This window comes from Diadema antillarum, unplaced genomic scaffold, assembly GCF_040938485.1.
Source record: "Diadema antillarum isolate AM-2024a unplaced genomic scaffold, OU_Dant_1.0 seq00001659_RagTag, whole genome shotgun sequence".
NCBI lineage: Eukaryota > Metazoa > Echinodermata > Echinoidea > Diadematoida > Diadematidae > Diadema > Diadema antillarum.
The window spans coordinates 580,037-600,573 of NW_027272359.1; the positions used below are offsets into that span (position 1 = coordinate 580,037).

General features: G+C 38.7%; 1 protein-coding gene across 2 annotated transcripts in view; it reads right to left on the reverse strand.

The window, feature by feature from the left end:
• Nucleotides 1–3,385: 3,385 nt before the first annotated feature.
• Nucleotides 3,386–20,537, reverse strand: part of LOC139711428 (ribosomal protein S6 kinase-related protein-like) — a 117,353-nt gene continuing 100,201 nt past the window's right edge. For both annotated transcript variants that reach the window (XM_071623311.1, XM_071623310.1), the window contains exons 8-10: nt 5,295–5,494; nt 4,251–4,463; nt 3,386–3,595 (exon numbers count right to left, since the gene is read on the reverse strand). In XM_071623311.1, the coding sequence (XP_071479412.1) occupies nt 3,557–3,595; nt 4,251–4,463; nt 5,295–5,494 (452 nt within the window). In that variant the 3' untranslated portion in view covers nt 3,386–3,556. The remainder of the gene's footprint in view (nt 3,596–4,250; nt 4,464–5,294; nt 5,495–20,537) is intronic.

Here is a 20,537-nt window from a genome sequence, read left to right on the forward strand (position 1 = left end):
CAGGAAAATGGCACGGGAATTATTTTTGGTTTAACCCATGCAGAACATGAAAATGCATGATAATTCCAACAAGTTAGAAGTGATTGTAAATTGGTATTATGGATATTGTAATACGGTGTGTCAGAGAATTTGGGAAACTGATTCTATTCCTAACACATTTGTACAAACTTTATTTATTTGTGTTTTGTTTTCAACAGGTCAAATTCACTTTTCCCCCATTTAATTTTCAAAAAGACCTACAAACTTACACTTAAATTATTTTGAATTCACAAAATGTGTAACTCTAATGCAAAACAGCACATGAAAATTCTTCGCATAGTAATAAAGTACATGAGCCACAGTGTCCATGCCACCTTCTTTCACAATTTATAGCCATGACAATTGTCTACACACAAAACAACAATTTTGCATAATTCATACAAAGGGTTTAACTGAGAGGTTTGGGTACTAACCCTTTCAGTGCCAGGGACTTTGAACAGCGTGTACAATGTCGATGGGTTTTCTGTATCGATGGGGCACTCAAAGCACTTAAAGCGTTAAAGATGATGACATATGAAATCGTGTTGAAAGGTTTGTAGAGTAAAAGGTATCAAATGTTTAAGTAAATACTAATGTGTTTTCATGATATTTTCATAGATGTCGTTTAATACAAGTGTGGTCTATAGTGTTTCTGACATAATATTACGGTAAATAATCTATCATGCAGTCAAATCTGCTTTCATTTTCATGTTAAGCCTGTAAAAAAGGCACATACATGTATGTACATTATCAAAGTCAATAAAATACTATACTGTACAATATCAATATCTAAAAAATATGTTTTCCTGAACTTCATTATCATGCACATGACATCAGATCAATGGAATCTCACATCAAAATAGTGTACTTTCAATATCTTAGTTTCACAACATTTGCACAATAATAATAATACTCCACCATAGACAAAAGGTGCTCTCAATGTTCAAGCATCGTGATATCAAGGAGCCCAAATAAATCTTCTTGGGTCTGGGAACAAGGCTACCATCAATCCAGTGGTCATGAACAAAGAACCAAAGTACACAGAGTTGAAGATTGAAGAAGTGAATTCCACATGACAAGAAGAACGTGTTTTACAAGGCATGCCATGGAGTGCAGTTGAAAATCAAGTTTGACATTACAAGCAGTAACTAAAGCCTACTTTATGTCTTTGGCTACCCTGTCAGCAGAAGTTAGCAAAAAACAGTCTGTCACATAGTCAATAAATAATCAATCATATGCTTTTCATCTTGCCTGCTGTGCTGCCATATTTCTGACAGGGGCCATCTAAGGAGAGCATGTAAGCCTACAAATGTGTCATAGACTAGGAAAAGGTGTTCTCATTCAAGAGAGGGAGAATGTTATATATATATAGCAACAGATAGATAGATAGATAGATAGATAGATAGATAGATAGATAGATAGATAGATAGATAGACAGATAGATAGACAGATAGATAGACAGATAGATAGACAGATAGATAGATAGATAGACAGACAGATAGATAGATGGATAGATAGATAGATAGATAGATAGATAGATAGATAGATAGATAGATAGACAGATAGATACACAGAGATAGATAGAGATGGAGATAAATAGATATAGGTAGATAGACGGATTGATAGATGGATAGAAAAAAGAGAGAGAGAGAGAGTGAGGGGGAGAGGGATCTACCATGAATAAGAGTCAAGAGAATGATGCATTTGAAAGATCATGATCAAACATGCAAAAGGCACTGAGATTCACAAAGATTGGATGCTTGAAACATATTTGGTATCACTTTAAAAGAAAACTGGCCCCAGTAAAGTCCATATTTCTCTTTTTGTCCTTCATGGGGTGCACACAATTGCCACAGAGTGGACATTGCCTCAGATAGACATGACTGTACTCGATTTCATCCGTCACTTGCAATGTTAATACATCCCACAAACCAACAGCTTTCCTGACACGAGAAGCGTTAATGATCTACATGTATCTACCACAACATGGGGCTCACTTAGTTGTTCATAGGAAGTACAAACAGTGCTTTATGCAGTGATGGATATATAGCATTTCTCATTCCCAGAAGACAGAAACAAGAGGCTAGTACTGAATACGCCATATATTTCGTGATTTTTTTTTTCCACAAATTTAAAGAGTCGGGAGCTGCTCATGAATTTAATAACGCAAAAAATATTAACTCTGATCCTAACATAAATGCAACATGCATGCATCAATTTTTCCGTCCATTGTTGTACTCCTAGATCACAAATTTAATCACTCGCGAAATCGCCCTGAAATCCTAATTCATGAAAAATTAGACTCGCTAAATATATGGTGTATACAGTATATGGAAAGTGTTCCTTAGATAGATGTATATCATTGCAAATTTGTCACAGTAGTCATATATATATATATATTTTTGTTCATGCAGGTAGGTTGAAAAGAAATAACATTGATGAAAATTATCACTGAAATGAAATTCCATCAATTTCAGGCTAGAGGATTTGTATATTTTCTACATTGTTCTTAAGTATACAAGTGTTTTATGAAGCTAAGTTGTTACAGAACAAAGTAAGATACCTTGTTCATGTTCTATGCCTGGTACATTTGGATTCAAGTAAGTAAGTAGTAAGTGGTAAGTTTTTATATCATGTAAGAAATGAATGTGTAATTATCGTCCACTTTGTGCATTTTAATTCTTGTCAAAATAGCAGTCCTTTCTGAAGCCTGATTGAATACAATGCCTTAAGGGATTCAGCCTCTACGCATAATAAGACATCAGTTAAGTACAAGTGATGTGGTCACTTTGGACAATACAAGCTACACTGACCTGACCTCTAAACCATCTCCTCTCGGTCAACCTATGGTCACTGCAAGAGGTGACCACATTGAGAAGAAAAAAAAATAATGATAATAATGCTGTTCTCTTCACAGAGCCTCTGAGCATACATAGTATCAACAGAGTAAGGCTGGTTAAAAACATGAAGGGGATAACCATCAACAAGGATCTTCCACAGCAGGCAAGTGGTCATCTTTCGCTCATGCTTTGACCCCGCGTCGGTAAGGCATCAGCAAAACATGAATGCTGTAAGAGGAGACTATCATATCCCACACCCCAACATACACTGGATGACACCCGTGCACTTGGAGACACGTGACGACATCCCCACACCAGCCGCACTGTCGAGGTTTGTTCCTTCTCTCCTGACAATCAGCTTTCGCATACACGTTAAGTACAGAGCCAGATCTGTTCTCATCTCCGCCTCTGTGGGACGGTCGGCAATCATCAGGCGGTGTTTACTGACGTTGGCAGTGGTGTGGAAAGGAGGGGCTGACAATGTCCTCCTCCTCCTCCTCCTCCTTCTCTCTGCTTCTCACCCTAACATCGCACATGCTGCCAGAATACTGCTTAAGCTTTTTTTCAAGGTATTTGCTTCCATCCCCGCCATGATTGGGACACCATCTTGCAGCTGCTCCTTTTCAAGAAGAGTGTAATAATGATTGAAAAAAAAACACTCTCCTAAACGCTTCCAAACAAAAGTCCATTCTTTGGTGCTATAATTGTGTGACCCGAGTCCATTCAAAATTGTCCACCTGCATGAAAAGAAAAGTATGAACACAACAAAATAAAAACATTCTCATGCTAAATGGAAAGCTATATGAATAAATCAAAGCTACATCAAGAAATCAGTCAACAATCTTGAAAAAAAAAAATCTGTTTGGAAAGAGAGGACATTTCTGTCAAATCTCAAATTCTACACCAATTTAAGCATGATGACATCCTGCTACCTTCCAATGTGAAAGTATGGTATGTTTAACAAACAATCTCAATCAAACCATATTCCTAACACTTGACACTTACTGTGTATGATTCAGGCATTACGACAGCCAGCTTCTCAGGTGATAGTAACAAGGTTTTGGAATCAGCACCAAACATGTGAAAAGGCTGCTGGGTCATTATGTTCAGTTACAGAAGTAAATAAGTTATAGGAGATTTCAAGGTGAATTTTAAGAAATGAGTGAAACATAACTGCAAGTATTTTGATAATGTAACAATACAAACGAGCTTACGTTAATGAAGGTTGCTTCTAATCTCATAATAATGATACCTAAGTTCATGATTACCATTTCCTCTGATAGCAACAATTTTTCAGCAACACATAGACACTCATCCTCAATATGCAACTATTTTTTGTCTGTCATACCACGACTGCTCTCATCAAATTCTAGCGACCAAAAAGAGCCTTACGTGAAGCTCGGTGGGGATCTTGTCGTAGAGGAACTCCCGTCCCTTCTTGTTGGTGGACTTTCTGGCGATGGTGCGGGGCAGCCGTCGCTTGAGGTAGTTCTTCGGCACGATCTCACGCCGGACGAGCTGTTCCAGGGAGATGGTCCGGATGAAGTCCAGATGAACCACCTCACCCAGCGACTGCAGTCTCTCGTTGGGGTCTTTCCTTAGAAGCTGTGGGTTAAGTGGAAATGTGGAATTAAAAGTTTTGATGTTTCTTCTGCCTCTGAAAATTTACTGGAGGTGGATGCTGCAATCAAAGAGACATGAGGTGGGAGATCGAAAGGAATTTGAATTTCAATCTTCAGTAGCTAGAGTATGCCAAAATACAGAATTCCTTCAGCACATAACATAAAGTAAATCCCCAGTTGCAAACTAGAGGAAGGTTTTTATTTTGTTTTGTTTTTTGTTTTGTTTTTTGGTCAGTTCTACCATTCTTTCTGGGTTTCATAATCTATAAATCTTGAGTCATAACTACAATTGAATTGGCTGTAGCACATTCTGGCTTTTCAGTGAATATTTCGAAAAAGTAATGCACTTCTTCAGTCAAAAACTCAGGAATCAACTGACATTCTCATGAAGCACAAAGGCAGAGATAGAATGACTTCCAGGTCTTATAGTCTATGACTCCAGAAGTTTTGAGGGAGTGGAGGAGGAATTAGTCTCAAGCTAAGACTTAAGAATATTAAGACAGGAGAGGAACAATCCTCCAACTTCAGTAAGGCTGTCTTTGTACTAATATCCTACTCTTATTCTTATAGTTTCTTTTTATTTGTTCTATCACTGAAAACAGGAACACTTCAAGAAAGATAAGGAAAAGAGCTTCACAGTGAGGCTGTCGTTATACTATAATCTATTGATTTTTTCCTACTGCTGAAGACAGGAGATTGGAAAATTAACCCCTATAGTGCCAGGAACTTTGAACAGTGTGTACAATGCTATGAGGTTTTCTGTGCCAATTGGCATTAAAAGCACGCAAAGGTTTAGTGACATGAAGCAACTCACTCTGTCGAGTGCATCACAGGCCTCCTGACTGATGCTGGAAGGGAGAACATATTTCTTGGCCAAGACACGGCTGTACATCGTGAAGTGGGTCTTTGCACCGTCGATAGGGTAGCCACCGGTGAGAAGAGTGTACATGATGATACCGAGTGACCACCAGTCCACCGCGTGGGTGTAGTTCTCCTCGTTTAGGATCTCTGGGGCTGTGAGCAAGACAGGACAAACAGACAAAAAAAAAATGCTGGTTTTATTGAAAATGTTCCCACTTAATATTAAACCATTAGATCTACTAAAATGTATACCAGTAGTTTATGGCAAGTTCTCTATGAGCCAATTAGTCTTCCACCTTTCTCTTACTTTTTTCACACCATCATAAGTAGGGGACATACTCTTAACCCTTTCTGTACCAGGGACCTTGGACAGGGTCTTCTGTGCCAATTGGAATTTGAAGCAGGCAAAGGGTTCACACAAAAGGTTAAGTGGCACCAACAATTTTTTTTTCTCCTCATGTACAGAATTTCAACCATCAGTAGTCCTAAGTAAAAAAAACCAAAACAAAACAAAAACACACACCAATAGCAGAAAACAAAAGTACTAGGAGACAATACTGGCTGAATCACTGAATCCCTTAATGCAGCATTTCCAAAAAGTTGACACCAGTGGTTATCTGCCAGTTAAACTGAACATTACCTTGGGCAACTACAATCTCACTTTTCCATTTTGAAAATGTATGACCAAAGGACATTAACAGAGTACAGGATGATACCAAGACGACAGAGTAAACAAGAAATTGGTACATTGATTGAAATAAAATGATATCTGAATTGTATTTGGACTTCTACATGGGCTACTACAACTTCAAGCAATTGCTTTTGATAGTCCCACCCTCTGAGTTAATCAAAATTGTTTTTATCAAATCAAGCAAGGTTTTGTATTGAGTATATTCATGTACTTTGTATTCCTTTCATTCTTACTATACCATTTGTTTATATGTGCTTATTTGTCATGTATGTCATTTAAATGTTGTTAACATATATTATAAAATGAATGCTAAAAAGTATGTGCAAACACACATACCACGAACAAATAAATAAGAATGTGACCTAAATGTTGGAAATACATGTGATTAGCCATAATTGGAACATTCACATCCTTCTCTTAACACAGAACAAAGAGGGCTCTGCCTTATTTCATCCAGTATGTTTGAAGAAAGGAATGAAATCCATGCCTTCACACGATCATTGATTCTTTCTTTCTTTCACATTTGACTTTTTCTTTCTCTCCTATTTTTTGCTCTGGTGCTTGAAGCAAGATTCTACACCATGCCGGGGTTTAATTGATAGCTGGCACACGCATGGCATGCATTAGTCTGATGGTATGTTGGAGAGCGAGAGAGACAAAGATTGGGTGGGTGGGGGGTAAGGTGGAGTGGGATGGGCCCAGACATAACAACTTAGAATTCCTTCGTACAAACAACACGTACGTCTAATCACATGGCTCGGTGAAAACCTCTGGCATTTAATATGCGCATGAAGCTGTGATATGTATGGTAAAGAACAAATCAAGAGCATGTCCTCAAAGAAAAAAAAAAATCAGAACAGCACTTGGATCGCTCATCTTCTTTTACACAAAAAGAATGCCTGTTTTTACTTTATTCTAATCAAGTCCTCATCACTGGGTAAAAATAGAATTCATACAATCATACATAGAATTCATAAACTGTTATCCATGTCTGAGTAGACTGCTTGCTACCAAATTTCTTCTACTCTTCACTTCTTTGATCCTGACATTGCTACTGAATGAGTGTGTTGGGTGTGCGCTGTGTGTGTGATAAGAATGTGGTGTGTGTGTGCATAGTATAGGGCTGATAAGTTGTTGTTGTTGTTGTTGTTTTTTTTTCATTTTCATTTTTGCACAATATGCTAATTAGCAACTGTATTTTGTATAATTTTGTTTTGGGCCCCAACAACAAGCACCAGATGCTTCAAAGGGGTCCCGGCATTAATTTCCATAATATGTGCATGTATGTTCATACACATTGCTTTTGTTTATATTGTGTACATAATGTACTTTTGATTTATTTTGTGCCAAATAAACTGAATTGAATTGAATTGAATTTCTGTATTTTTCTTTTTGGAAATACCATTCTTGTATTGAAATACTTTACATGAAAGTTATGTACTGTCTTTGTTGTTATTTATCAATTAAGATATCTTGTCACTGCCATTGTAGATAGACTGCCTTTGATAAAAAATTCTTCATGATGAAAATATCAACCTGAATATTATTCAGCTCAAATGCATTCACTGTATCTTGATGTTGCATATAGCCCAATACACAATGCTCATGATGCTAAAAAGACACAAAGTTCCTGCATGTTCCAAACATATCATTGTCTGTCTGCACAGAAATTCCATGCACAGAATAAACATACATGGAGACATCTTGACAGCCTCAGATGCCTGTAAAAGGTCTATCTTTGGTATTTGGTGATACAGCTGCACAGGTATGTTACAGGTATGTTTGCAACAGGTGTATCACAGGTGTATATAACAGGTGCATGCTGTCCATTCACAACAGAGGACAAAACTACAGTCTACATTGACAAAGACTGGAATTCAAAAAGAAATGACAACTTTGGAGTATATATCTGAGAAACAATGGAATACTCATAACTGAAGACAGTTTGGGGTATCAGTTCCAAAGTGATGATGTCACAGTCTTTTGTTATAGCTTTAGTTGGAACCAGGTGCGAGCATAAACACTAGGGGCCAGATGAGGTTGTTTATAATCAGTTTCCATGGTGATAAATGGCTATGGCATCACACTTTGGTGCTATAGAGAGTCCAAAGAAGAGATGATTACCGTATATTTCAATGTTCTACTTCAACTTGTGTTTACCATGAAACATACTGTAAAGCAATATATTTTCGTGTCATTAAATTTTCACGAATTGAAGCCGACGGCCTTATTCACGGCATGACATTTTTTGCATATTGCCACTGGCAATCAATGCACACAGTGTAGACAAGAATTTTCGCATGCATCTTAATTTCATAAATCTTGGCTCTTGCAAAATTTGAAAAATTAAAATGCGCACGAACATTTCTGGTTTTACAGTATATCATTATCTCTGCTCTGTGAAGTAGGCAGTGTATATTTAGTATTCTGCACGCCGCCGCGGGCACAGATGCATGGTGCCTCTTTTGTCACACCCGTTGGTCACATGACCTTGAATGAAGAGAGAAAAAAAAGAGAGAATAGTCTGGTTATTGATCTCTCACCATCACTAAGTACTTACAATTCACGCTATAGGCACAATCCCATTTCTATTTATCTTGTGTTCTCATTTACATTTGTCTACCTCTGTCCTGGTTTCACTCAATGGTAGTTCACTTCACTTTTGATGTGCACAGAGAATTCATGCGGCATGTGGACTGAATTGCGATTTGAATTGCGATTAGTTTTATTACTTTTTTTTTCCTCTCTTTATTTTCTCCTCTGATAGTCGGGACAGCTTGCAAGACAGATATCAAGAATGCAAGTGGTGAAGTCCTATTCCCTCACTTTCCTGTCAAAGGCCCAAATAATTATCCTCACTTTCTACAAATTAATAAATGTTCTGCACATGCCATGCATAACAGAGCTTAAATTCCCCTAAACACCACCATCACACAAAAAAGAAAAGAAAAAAAAACAACAGCCCCAAACAAATCTACACTTTAACATTTTAATATGAAACACACACTCGGGAAAGCATTAATAGTAGAATTCATTTCACGTTAAGCAAGTCACCAGAGAGGGCGACATTAAAACCACACTTCTAAACTTGAATGACGATGACTGTTGCACAGTGAACTGTGACTAACTGCATAAACAGACGGACACTAAAAACACTGAAAACACAACAACAAAACAATGAGAGTGTGCATCAATAATATTAAGACCTGTAGCTAAACTATAGCAGTCATAAGAGAATATCACTCCCTTGTGATAATGATCAGTCATCAAAAACCATGAAGTTTATGATATTAGAAATAAATTACATTTTTACGAGACACTCAGATCTTCACAGATGATTTTGTCTCAACTTAGATACTGTGCCAACGTACAGTTAATGAAGAGTTGATAATGATTCCTGTTTATAGGCATTTTGAAAGGCAACATTAAAAACATCCTGGTCAGGACGATGGAAATGGCACAGGAAAGCAATTTGGGAAGTCGGATAATGCTGCTGGATCGTGGGAGCTAGAGCTAAAAAGAGAGAGAGAGAATGAGGAGGATGAACTTTCCCTTTAACCTGCTACTTTTTTTTTTTTTTTTTTTTTTGGTCAGGGAAGCAGAGAGAGGCTAATGCACGACTTGGCCCAAAGTCAACAGAAATGTTTGTCCCCTCGCAGCCTCGTAACACTAACATTCTCCTCGTAATTGTGCGCTTCTTGCACTTCACACTGCTTCCACGGCAAAGAGAAAGGTACAGAGAAAAAAAAAATGGGGTGGGGAGGGGAATAGTTGGCGGGTAGACCGACTGCTCCACAATGCTGGGGAAAGGTTTTGTTCTCGATCGAATAGAAGATCATCTTGTCAAACCCCGCTGGCTTGTCGAGAGAAAGCATCTTTCTACCTAACTCATCCCCCCACCTTCCCCTCTTGCAATTGCATTGTGAAGACACATTGATGAGTCAGAGTATGCTGCTGCTGAAGTTTAATCTTGAGCATGTTCTCATTTTTCGGGGATGGTTTTTGGCGATGAAATAATTTTCTTTCTTCTAGGTACGACATGCCTCATTTGATTCGGGAGATTCCATACTTGATCGCATCAAAACTAGATCAGTGACAAATTTAAAAAACCCATTCCCACACTACATGTCAATGAGACCTGTTTCTTGGAATGCATGACATTATTTAATGCGTTAACTTTTGTTCAGATGGAGACTTACCCTACCTAGGCCCTGTTTTATGAAGAGTTATACTTGATTATAAAGTTGATTTCTATCATAAGTCTATGGCAGCCTGTGTGTTATGGAAATCTATACTTGATTTTATCTTTTGATAAAATGTGGCCCTGGTATCTTTTTCTTTAGTTTTTTATGCAAGCTTCAACCTCTAACAAAATCTCCCCCCCCCCCAAAAAAAAAAAAAAAAAAAAAAAAATGGCTTCAAATCTGCCAGGATACAAATACAGGATACTTAAATTCCTCATTCTGTCAAGTTAAAAAAAAAATACAGTGAACTGTGTTACAATGCATTTACTTCTTTTGGCCAAACTTTGACAAATCAAAGCAGATGAAAGCACAAATCTTTTAAAATTTTGAGGTTAAATTGTTCATGAATATCACATATTGTGGAGCAATTAAAGAAAAATGAAGAGACCAAATTGTAGTAGGTGAGATATCTAATTATAGAATAAAAAATGCAATGATATAACAACTGCTTTTAAAACATGACAGTATAACTTACTGCAATATCACAAAATCCCACCTTCCATATGCTACATAATGCTCAGAGTGAATCGTCTTTTAATAGAAATTAAATACAAATCTGCAAAGTTGAAAGTGATGAATTTGCAAGAGGGAAGGTATGACAAGAAAATAAAAGGGTTGATCTTTGGATTTGCCCAGAAGACAAAAAAGGGAAAGCAAGAGAAAGAGAAGAAGCAAAGAAAGAAAGAAAGAAAAATGTGGGAGAGGGACGAGAGCAATGGTGGAGGCATCTAAAGTTCATGGAGACCAAATTTCTAATCTGCCGGCAGAAGTGAAGCTAATCCTACTTCCACACGGCCGGCCGCAGAGACCCACTTCGTATTTATTCTACCAAGCATCGATACGACCCCCAGGGGAGTCGGGGGGAAAGGTTAATGCATGGCCTGACATATCAAGTCAACCCACGCCGGTTAATCCCCGCGAAAGTGAGTAGCAAATTACACTGCGGGGCGACAATGTACATACCCTCGTTTCACAACTTCTCTAGAATTAGGGCAGAGCGTGAGATTTCCAGCGGGATTCACTCCATTATTCCTTTCCTCTGGTTGACTCCTCATCTCTTCTCCAACATCAGATAATCGCCTGCAGCATTGACATTTACCTTCACAATTCTTTTCAAATGTTTGCTTGACAAGTCTGTCCAATAATATCGTTCAGCACATTAAGCTGCCATTGTGCGCAGAATCATGTGCACTTACTGCATAATGCGTATCCCAAATCTGGTCAATTCGTCACATGATTTGCCCAACATGATCTTCTCAAACATGATCTGAATTGTTAACCCGTTGAGGACGGTTTGATTTTGCTACAACACGCATTTCCCATAGATGCTCGCCCGAGTATACTCGGGACTCGTCCTCAACAGGTTAATAGCTGCGAGAAGTCTTTATGAAAAGCTTGTGACGGGACCCAATAAAGGCTGCCTACAAAATTGCACGGTACAGTTTCTCTACAAATGTTGAAGTTTTCAAATTTTTATGTGTTTGTACCACAATTCTTTGTACATGTTCACCTCCTCCTCAGTCCGACAAAATAAGAAACATGATTTTGTATTCGGAAGTTTCATGACATTTGCTCTTGTGACAAATGCCCCATGAAATATCTGCACACTAAGCTAAGCACAGATTCTACCAACAAACATAACCCCAACCCTAATCCTAATCCTCACATCAAACTAAACCTATAACCCTATCACAACCCTAACCATAACCCTAAAGTCCATGGAGAAAATAAGACCAGAGCAAACTGTGGCAGGAGTAAATGCCATGTCACCAACTTTAAGAACTATGTCTTCAAGTTAGCATGCATCAAATTGACAAATAAATCATCACAGCAGCACAACTTAAAGTTTTTGACCAGCTGTCAAACACACACATATTTACAGACACACATACAAACAGAGAGTACACAGTTTCTTCTGTTCTACAGCTGTTTCTCTTTTTCCATCCATGAATCTGTGTAAGTATTCAAGACAGATGTTTTCTTACTATATAAAAACTTTTCCCCCTTATGTCGTAAATGAGAAACCTTCACACATGTCAAAAATATAGTAATGCCATATTTGTATCTATGCAATGTTAACAAACTTGCTGAGAATTGATGTAATTGTAAAGCATGCCATACAGAGAATACATCAACTCTAAATCAAATCAAATCAAACAACATTTGCTTTGAAGCAAGACTATCACGATGGAAACAGAGGAACCTCTTACACATGAAAGCACCCTGGGACTCATGCCAGCCCACGGGTAAGAAATTTGCAAAGTTGTTAGTTCCCTTGGAGCCGAACACATTAAAAACATACTTGACACGCTGAGTGCTTCTAAAGTTCAGATGTCTGTAGGGTAGAAAACAAGCAGAACAGACCTCGATTAACTCACCAAGCCAATTAAAGTTGCATTCTCACATTTGATTCATCTGCAGACGCTGTCAAATGCTACAACGACCCCATGCACACATTAACCTTTTGAAAACGAGTCCCGAGTCCCGAGTATACATGTACTTGGGCAGGTTTCTATGGAAAATGCTTGTTGTAGCAATATCAACCCGTCCTCAACGGGTTAATACATGTATATAATATAAACACACCTTAAGACTCATCAACTTTTCTTCTTACAGATAAGTGTTTGTGCTTTTCATGGCCAGAGCAAAATGAGAATGGTTTGAGGAAGGGAGAGAGCATTCCTTGACACTGTGACTGGCAAGGAATAAAATGAACCAACTGCCGACACACGCTACAGCACTTACTCAGATTTGACTTGTAGCCAAACAGCTGCTAATCTCGCTCAGTTTTCTCTTTGAATGAACACACAAGTACAATGGCATGCACTTGTGCAACACACACACAAACACACACACATACACATATGCACAGCCTTAAAGACGAATTCCCACTTTAACAATGTCTGCATGAACAATATAATGAATGGCCAGAGGCCACTAATGAAATGTAGCAACGACGGTATAGTATGTTCTCTTAATCGTTTCTGTTTTCACCCAGTGCATGTAGTACCTTACATCTGTGGATACATTACGAGTCTTGCTGCGGTTTGACGGATCAATTTCTGTGTGACATCCTCGACACTTTATGCTTGAAGGCTCACACCATAAGTTTTCATTTTGTTGTGTCTGCACCGAAATACAATACTTTTTTTTTTGTCACACTTGCTGCAAAAATAGACACAAAACACAGACCCTCTTGTACCAGTTGGTCCATGACTCTATTAAAGATGATTTTTCACATCGCAACCAATTAAACCGAGTCTCCTTCTTTTCACTTCCTCCGCCGAGAGACAGGCTCAACGACAGACTCTAATCAAGCCGTTGCCATGGCGACAACATCATGGCAGGAGATTGACAGCAGAGCACAGCACGCATCTCTCCCACAAAGCTCATATGTGAATGTTGCCTTTAATGCTCAGTGCTATTAAAGGAGAACCATGTCTGTGCTTTAACATGCTCAAGGCCAGCATGAATGCTTTTTAATTTCTGGAAGCACTGCCATGTCAGAACGTGGAAAAGTGCATGTGAGTCATTCATGTGCTTTGCATGGCGCAAGTGTGCCATTCATGTGTTTTGCAAGGTGCAAAGTCAATTTCAGCTCAGCAGACTGAATATTTCAGAAGCAGCAAAAAAAAAATCAGAACTACAGGATCTGAGACCAGCTGGAAAAATACATGTGTAGATCAAGTTTTTTCATTAACATCTATTCATTACAACAAAGACTATTTCATACATATATTTATATTTTGCAAGTTAAGATGTTCCATGAAAGAGTACCTCCCTTTAACAGTACTCCAAAAAGCTAAAGCTAAATCTCATGAATTATGAATATTCTTATCAGTCCATTATTCTAAATGCATTTGAGAGTAGAACTGAAGAGTTATTATTGTATTCCCGAGGACACTGCAGGTTGATATTGGTCATACTTACAACACATTGGCCTTTCATCATAGTGCCCGGACTCTGGATGTGGCTAGTTAATCATGGATGGGCTTTTAACGATTGTTGATATATCACTTGTTATGACGGTAGCAAAGATGAACGCAAGGGTCATAAATCTCAAATGGTTTCAACCTTTCCATTTGCGCAGTTAAATGTTAGGGATCAGCATCGTTCCTTCTGGCGACTTTGGGAAATGATTTAGTGTCTTTCTCGCAAATCTCCATAATTAGATTTAAGTCTTCGGAGGAATGATGTCTAAAATTTGCATCAAATCTGTAGACTTTATCTTGAGGACCAGTTTTCGACGACCGGCTTCAAAATGCAGAAACGAGTGTCTAATGCATCTACAAATTGAGTTTTGTCTGCATGTAATGCCTGCATCAATCTTAACAATTTAGTATGTTATTTTTGACAACTTCCTTAAAATAGCACCAAGAAATTAGAGATGTACGTTCTTCAACCTAATTGATATTTATGGATTCTGCAACTGCAGACAAGCCAATTTCATTTCAATTAACATCACAAGTCCGCGGCCGGCATATGTAAAGGACTGATCATTTCAAATACAGATATGGGGACTATCATTCATTGCATCTTTCCCTCTGGTACCCTATTATTCTTCACCTTTGATGAGCTGAAAACTACTACTGGACTTTTAAATGAACAGCTAAGACTTACCATTTCCCAAATTTGTGGATTTCATAACACTGTGTGGCAAAGTTCAAAAGGACTTATGTCATAGCGATAATGTACTTTAAAGATTAAACTTTGTTATAATTATCATCAATAATCCGAAAATTAGAACCTGCTCAGCACCCTATGAAAAAGAACCAAGCATGCATGCACAGAAATCTATCAAACCTGAAATAAATGCATTGACGGAGAAGGGTGGAATATGTTGATATCATTTAGAGAGTAAAAGAGGTGGGCCTCATAAGTGGAGTGTTACTTAATCTCCAATAATCTACTTGAGATTAATAAATCCATCAAACAGAAAATGAGTTGATAAACCTGCCCTTGAGGTTATAGGGGAGTAGCAGAAATCCAACACCATGCAATTAAATCTAATCTTTGGGATTTGTGACTCTCCAAACACTTGTTTTTCCATTAAGAACATTACTAAACAACATTTCAGTTCCCAAAAGTGCAATAAAACACACACACTGCATGAAATCATTGCAAGCTAAGCTACGGCATGACATAGCATGATGTCGTGTGAAGACATTTTGTATCTCTAATTCTAATCACATTATGTCTGTAAAATCATTTGATTCTGCCTATTTGTGAGTACAATGCTACAGATATTTCTTACCAGCCTAAAGCTTGTCTATGTGCCATTTGGTATCTGTTAATTTCCACTAATATTTACTGATCTTTGCAATTTAAAAAAACAACCACAGCAATAATAACAAGGAAAAGTAGAAATTACGCGGTGCGTAATATATGTCCCCGCCGGAAGTAGCATTTTGTAGCAAATGTACAATACAGGTCAAAAATCAAGGTCAAAGGTCAAATAAGTCAAAGGTCAAAATTCTGCGTAGAAGTTCTGAAGCCCTCACCTGGTGCCACCACATACATCAAACGGAATTGAAATCGGGTTAGAAATGGCGAAGGAGTAGCATTTTGTAGCAAAATGTACAATACAGGTAAAAAATCAAGGTCAAAGGTCAAATAAGTCAAAGGTCAAAATTCTGTGTAGAAGTTTTGAAGCCCTCACCTAATGCCATCACATAAAGCAAACGGAATCGAAATCGGGTTAGAAATGGCGAAGGAGTAGCATTTTGTAGCAAAATGTACAATACAGGTCAAAAATCAAGGTCAAAGGTCAAAGAAGTCAAAGGTCAAAATTCTATATAGAAGTTTTGAAGCCCTCACCTAGTGCCATCACATAAAGCAAACGGAATCGAAATCGGGTTAGAAATGGCAAAGGAGTAGCATTTTGTAGCAAAATGTACAATACAGGTCAAAAATCAAGGTCAAAGGTCAAAGAAGTCAAAGGTCAAAATTCTGTGTAGAAGTTTTGAAGCCCTCACCTAGTGCCATCACATAAAGCAAACAGAATTGAAATCGGGTTAGAAATGGCGAAGGAGTAGCATTTTGTAGCAAAATGTACAATACAGGTCCAAAATCAAGGTCAAAGGTCAAAGAAGTCAAAGGTCAAAATTCTGTGTAGAAGTTTTGAAGCCCTCACCTAGTGCCATCATATAAAGCAAACGGAATCGAAATCGGGTTAGAAATGGCGAAGGAGTAGCATTTTGTAGCAAAATGTACAATATAGGTCAAAGGTCAAGGTCAAAGGTCACGACTGAAATTCTGTGTAGAAGTTTCAAAGCTCCCATGTAGTGCTATCATATAAAGCAAACAGAATCAAAATTGGCTCATAAATGACAGAGAAGTAGCAAATTGAAGATTTTGATCACACACGGACGCACACACGGACACACGGACACACGGACGGACGGACGGACGGACGGACACACGGACACACACACGTACGGAGCCCGTTTCATAGTCCCCTGCTCGAACTCGTTCGGCGGGGACAATGAAGCATTAATAGGCTAAAATGCATATACTACGGTAAATAATAGTGTATTAAACATACCCCCCTATTTTTGGCAGTCGGGGGAAGAAAATATGACAGTCCGCCGATGAAGACTGATACTGCCATGCAATAGGTGGAGATACTGCCGACATGTCGGTCGAATTGAGTGAAATGTTTTGGGGAGAAAATGTGTTGATTTTTGCGCCATAAAAAAAGAAGGAAATAAACTGTAGAATGCCTAAAGAAAAGGAAATTATTTTGAACATTGAATATTATCAGCATACTTTATGCAAACATTAAGTATAGGCATGGGCTGTAATGGTGTATCAATTCGCACCCTGAATTCTGACCCGTTTCGGGGGGGGGGGGGGAGGGAGTACAGTTAATATACCGTTATTTATGGTATGACCATCATTGCTATCACCAGTAATTCACTTCATATGACAGCAATGGGACAATAGTATACTCTATGGCCACTGGTAGAAGGACAACATTAAACTTTTTAAGGGTCACGTTTTCTTTATCGCATAATGATGTGTCAACGATAATCACTTTTCAAAACAAAGAATGTAGGGATGAGGAAGTGTGCTCAGGAGTACTCTTCTACAAATCTGTCAAGATTTCCCATGATGTACTCTCACCCCAACCTACTAAATGTTAAGATTTTTGTTTTCATAGCATTGCAGCTCATCTATTAATGGTCATAAAATGAATGAAGTGTCTGTTGGGCAAAGAGGAGAAAAATGGGCAAATGCTGCCTTCCTCCTACGACTATCGCCCCCACACCTACAAATGTAGTCTGCACAAGAAACGTTTAATAGCACTTTGAGAGCGAATTTCTCTGGATGTAGAGGGATAAATGATAGAGAGGATGAGATAGTTGCATTTGGTGAGGATCATTACAGAAGAAGGATAATTGGTCAGGGCACTTTGGATGTCAGGAAAGTTATCTGGAATCAATTTTGTGGAGCAGTATTGCATGTTTTGGAGAAACAGTCACCAAAAATAAGAGTGTTCACCTGTCACACTGTGACAAATCTACTGGCAAAAAACGGCACTGCAGTGAGATGAAGTGCATTTCAGTGAGATGATAAGATGTGTCAAGGAGGTGCTATAGATGGAGAAAGAACTACTGTTCTCCTTCAAGTCATGCTCGGTACTGCAGAGAAGTTATACGCTAAACTACTGACAGGTGGAACCCAGGTGCTTTGGATAATGAGAGCTTGAGTATTCAGGACTAGAGCTTTCACAGCGGAAAAGACCTTCCCCTGCTGAAGTTCGCTCTCTCTCTTTCAATGTGCCGGCAGCAAATGAATGTGTGTGCCTTGAATTGGAACAGCGAATCAAAATGCAGTGTAAAGATTACACTTTTAAAGATAAAAAGTAGTAAAACATGCTGGGACACACTAGAGTACCTACTTTATTTGAAAGATCAAATATACCAGATAAAAAGATAGAGAACTAACATTTGCAAATGGGCACATCAGGGAAAAATATTCAGTTTTTATGAGAACCTATAAATTTCATTTCATTTTCATTTGCGCATTGCGAACAGAACCGAGATACATGTTTCTAACTGACTTCTTTCCTGAACGGTTTTTAACAAATTTTAGTATTTCATTCAATACTGGTATTTTTCATTGAAATATTCAATAGCTTGTAATTCAATGAAATGTTAAAACATTCTTTTTTCCCTAATTTTGCTTTAGGGCTAGAGCGATGTCGAGCATGACTTCAAAGCGTAGAGGGATGTCAGACATTCCACCGTAATGCTAAATGACCCAAACAAGTGCTCATGGATTACAAAGAGTTGTCACTCCATCATTAGGGGGGTTCACACGTACACCAATTAGCGGGATACAAATCTCGAGATTTGCATCGCGATCAGTATCTCGAGTTTTTTGCACGTGTGGACAGAAAAAACCCGACAATTAGCGCGATAAGCATCACGATGCTAATCCCAAGAAATCTTGCGCTAGTTCCTCAATTAGCGGGATAATTCGCCCGGAGCTGGTAAGTGTGAACGGTCGGGGTTACAATCTCGAGTTTTTATATCCCATCATGCAATGCGCACATCACAACAGCGAGGCCTCTGCGAAGAGGTCTTTCACCTGTTTGGTGCACCACAACAACAGCGCGCGAACCACACCACTGACGCGCAAATAACAATGGACAAAGGGAAGTGCGCACAGGCAGTGGATACAGAAGGGTGCTGTGTGACCCAGTTTGCAGGCTTTGCTGTTATCTCGATCGGCAATTAGCGGGATAATTCTGTACGTGTGGACGCTTGCAAAAAACTCGAGATAACGAGCGCAATCGCTATCCCGCTAATTTGGAGCGTGCGAACGGTTGCAAAAAATCTCGAGATATGGAGCGCAATCGTCATCCCGCTATATTGTACGTGTGAACCCGGCTAGTAACACCTCCCCGGAAGTCTCCTGACATGATGAGACATTCCACAGATAGTTCATGTCTTCTTGTCCACTACATGAAATTTGCTTCATATAACAATCATCTTAACCTGTTGAGGACAAGTCCCAAGTATACTCGGGCAGGGGTCTATGGGAAATGCGTGTTATGGCAAAATCAGTCTGTACCTCAAAGGGTTAAACCCTAACTGTGCCCATACAATCTGCTGTTCCTTCCATATTACTTGGCTGACATGTATGAAAAGTCAGACATATTCATTCATGATACAATGGAGATTAAAAAGAATTACATAATTCCCATCAATTGACGTGCTCCACTTGCCAAGTCTTCTGTAATGATCGATGGTCAATAAATAGTGACGGTGGCAGGTGCACTGCTCAGAGAACAAATGAAAAAGTACATTCAAGTAAGGGTATTGAGAAACACTTCTACAGATGAAAAGGACTGAGAAAATGTTGTAAGAGTTCAGGGGGCGGGAGGGTTAAAGAATGACAGAGACACAAAATAAACATATAACATTCACAAATGAAAAGAAGTAACAAATTTATTAGAGAGCAGGAGAAAGGTTTAAAAGGTGACACAGAGGGTTCCATTACATTTGCTCCTGTGACAAATGCTCCAATTAAATATCTGCACGCTAAGGTAAACATAAATTCTACCAACAAACATAACCCCAAACCCTAATCCTAATCCTCAGGTCAAACTAAACCTAAAACCCTCTAACAACCCTTACCCTAGCCCAAGAAGTCCTTGGAGAAAATAAGACCAGAGCAATTGTTGCAGGAGCAAATGTCGTGTCACCGACACAAAGACAATAGATGTATAGTAACTCCCAGATTGAAGGGAAGTTCATCTCATGTTGCCTTTTTGTTTCCCCTCCAGCTATTCTCTCCACCCCATCTCCATTTTCTGATAAATCTCTTGTTCTTTACCTCTCATTCTCCATCATCACTGTCTTCAATTGTTCTACTCTCTTTGTTTAATACCCGCCTCATTGCCCGTTTTCCATCCAAGAGATCTTAGTGTACGCCTGCACAAAGTAAACCACTTCTTCACTTGCCAAGACGCTAAATTTGAGCCATCAAGCACAAGATTCATCCAGCGTATCAGTTCTTTGTTGAGTACACACTGTGATGTAGACATTAGACTGCCACCATGTCTACTCCGCCCTCACTTGGCGTAACTCAACATCACCCCCTAAAAAAACGCTTCGATGCAAGCACTCTATAATGACATTACTCCAGCCCCTCGCGGAGGAGTCGCTTCTGAGCGCTTCCAATTAATGAAATAAATTTCGTCCTACTGGGTATGACAATTTCTCCCGTGAAAAGAGGAAATTGCCGATAA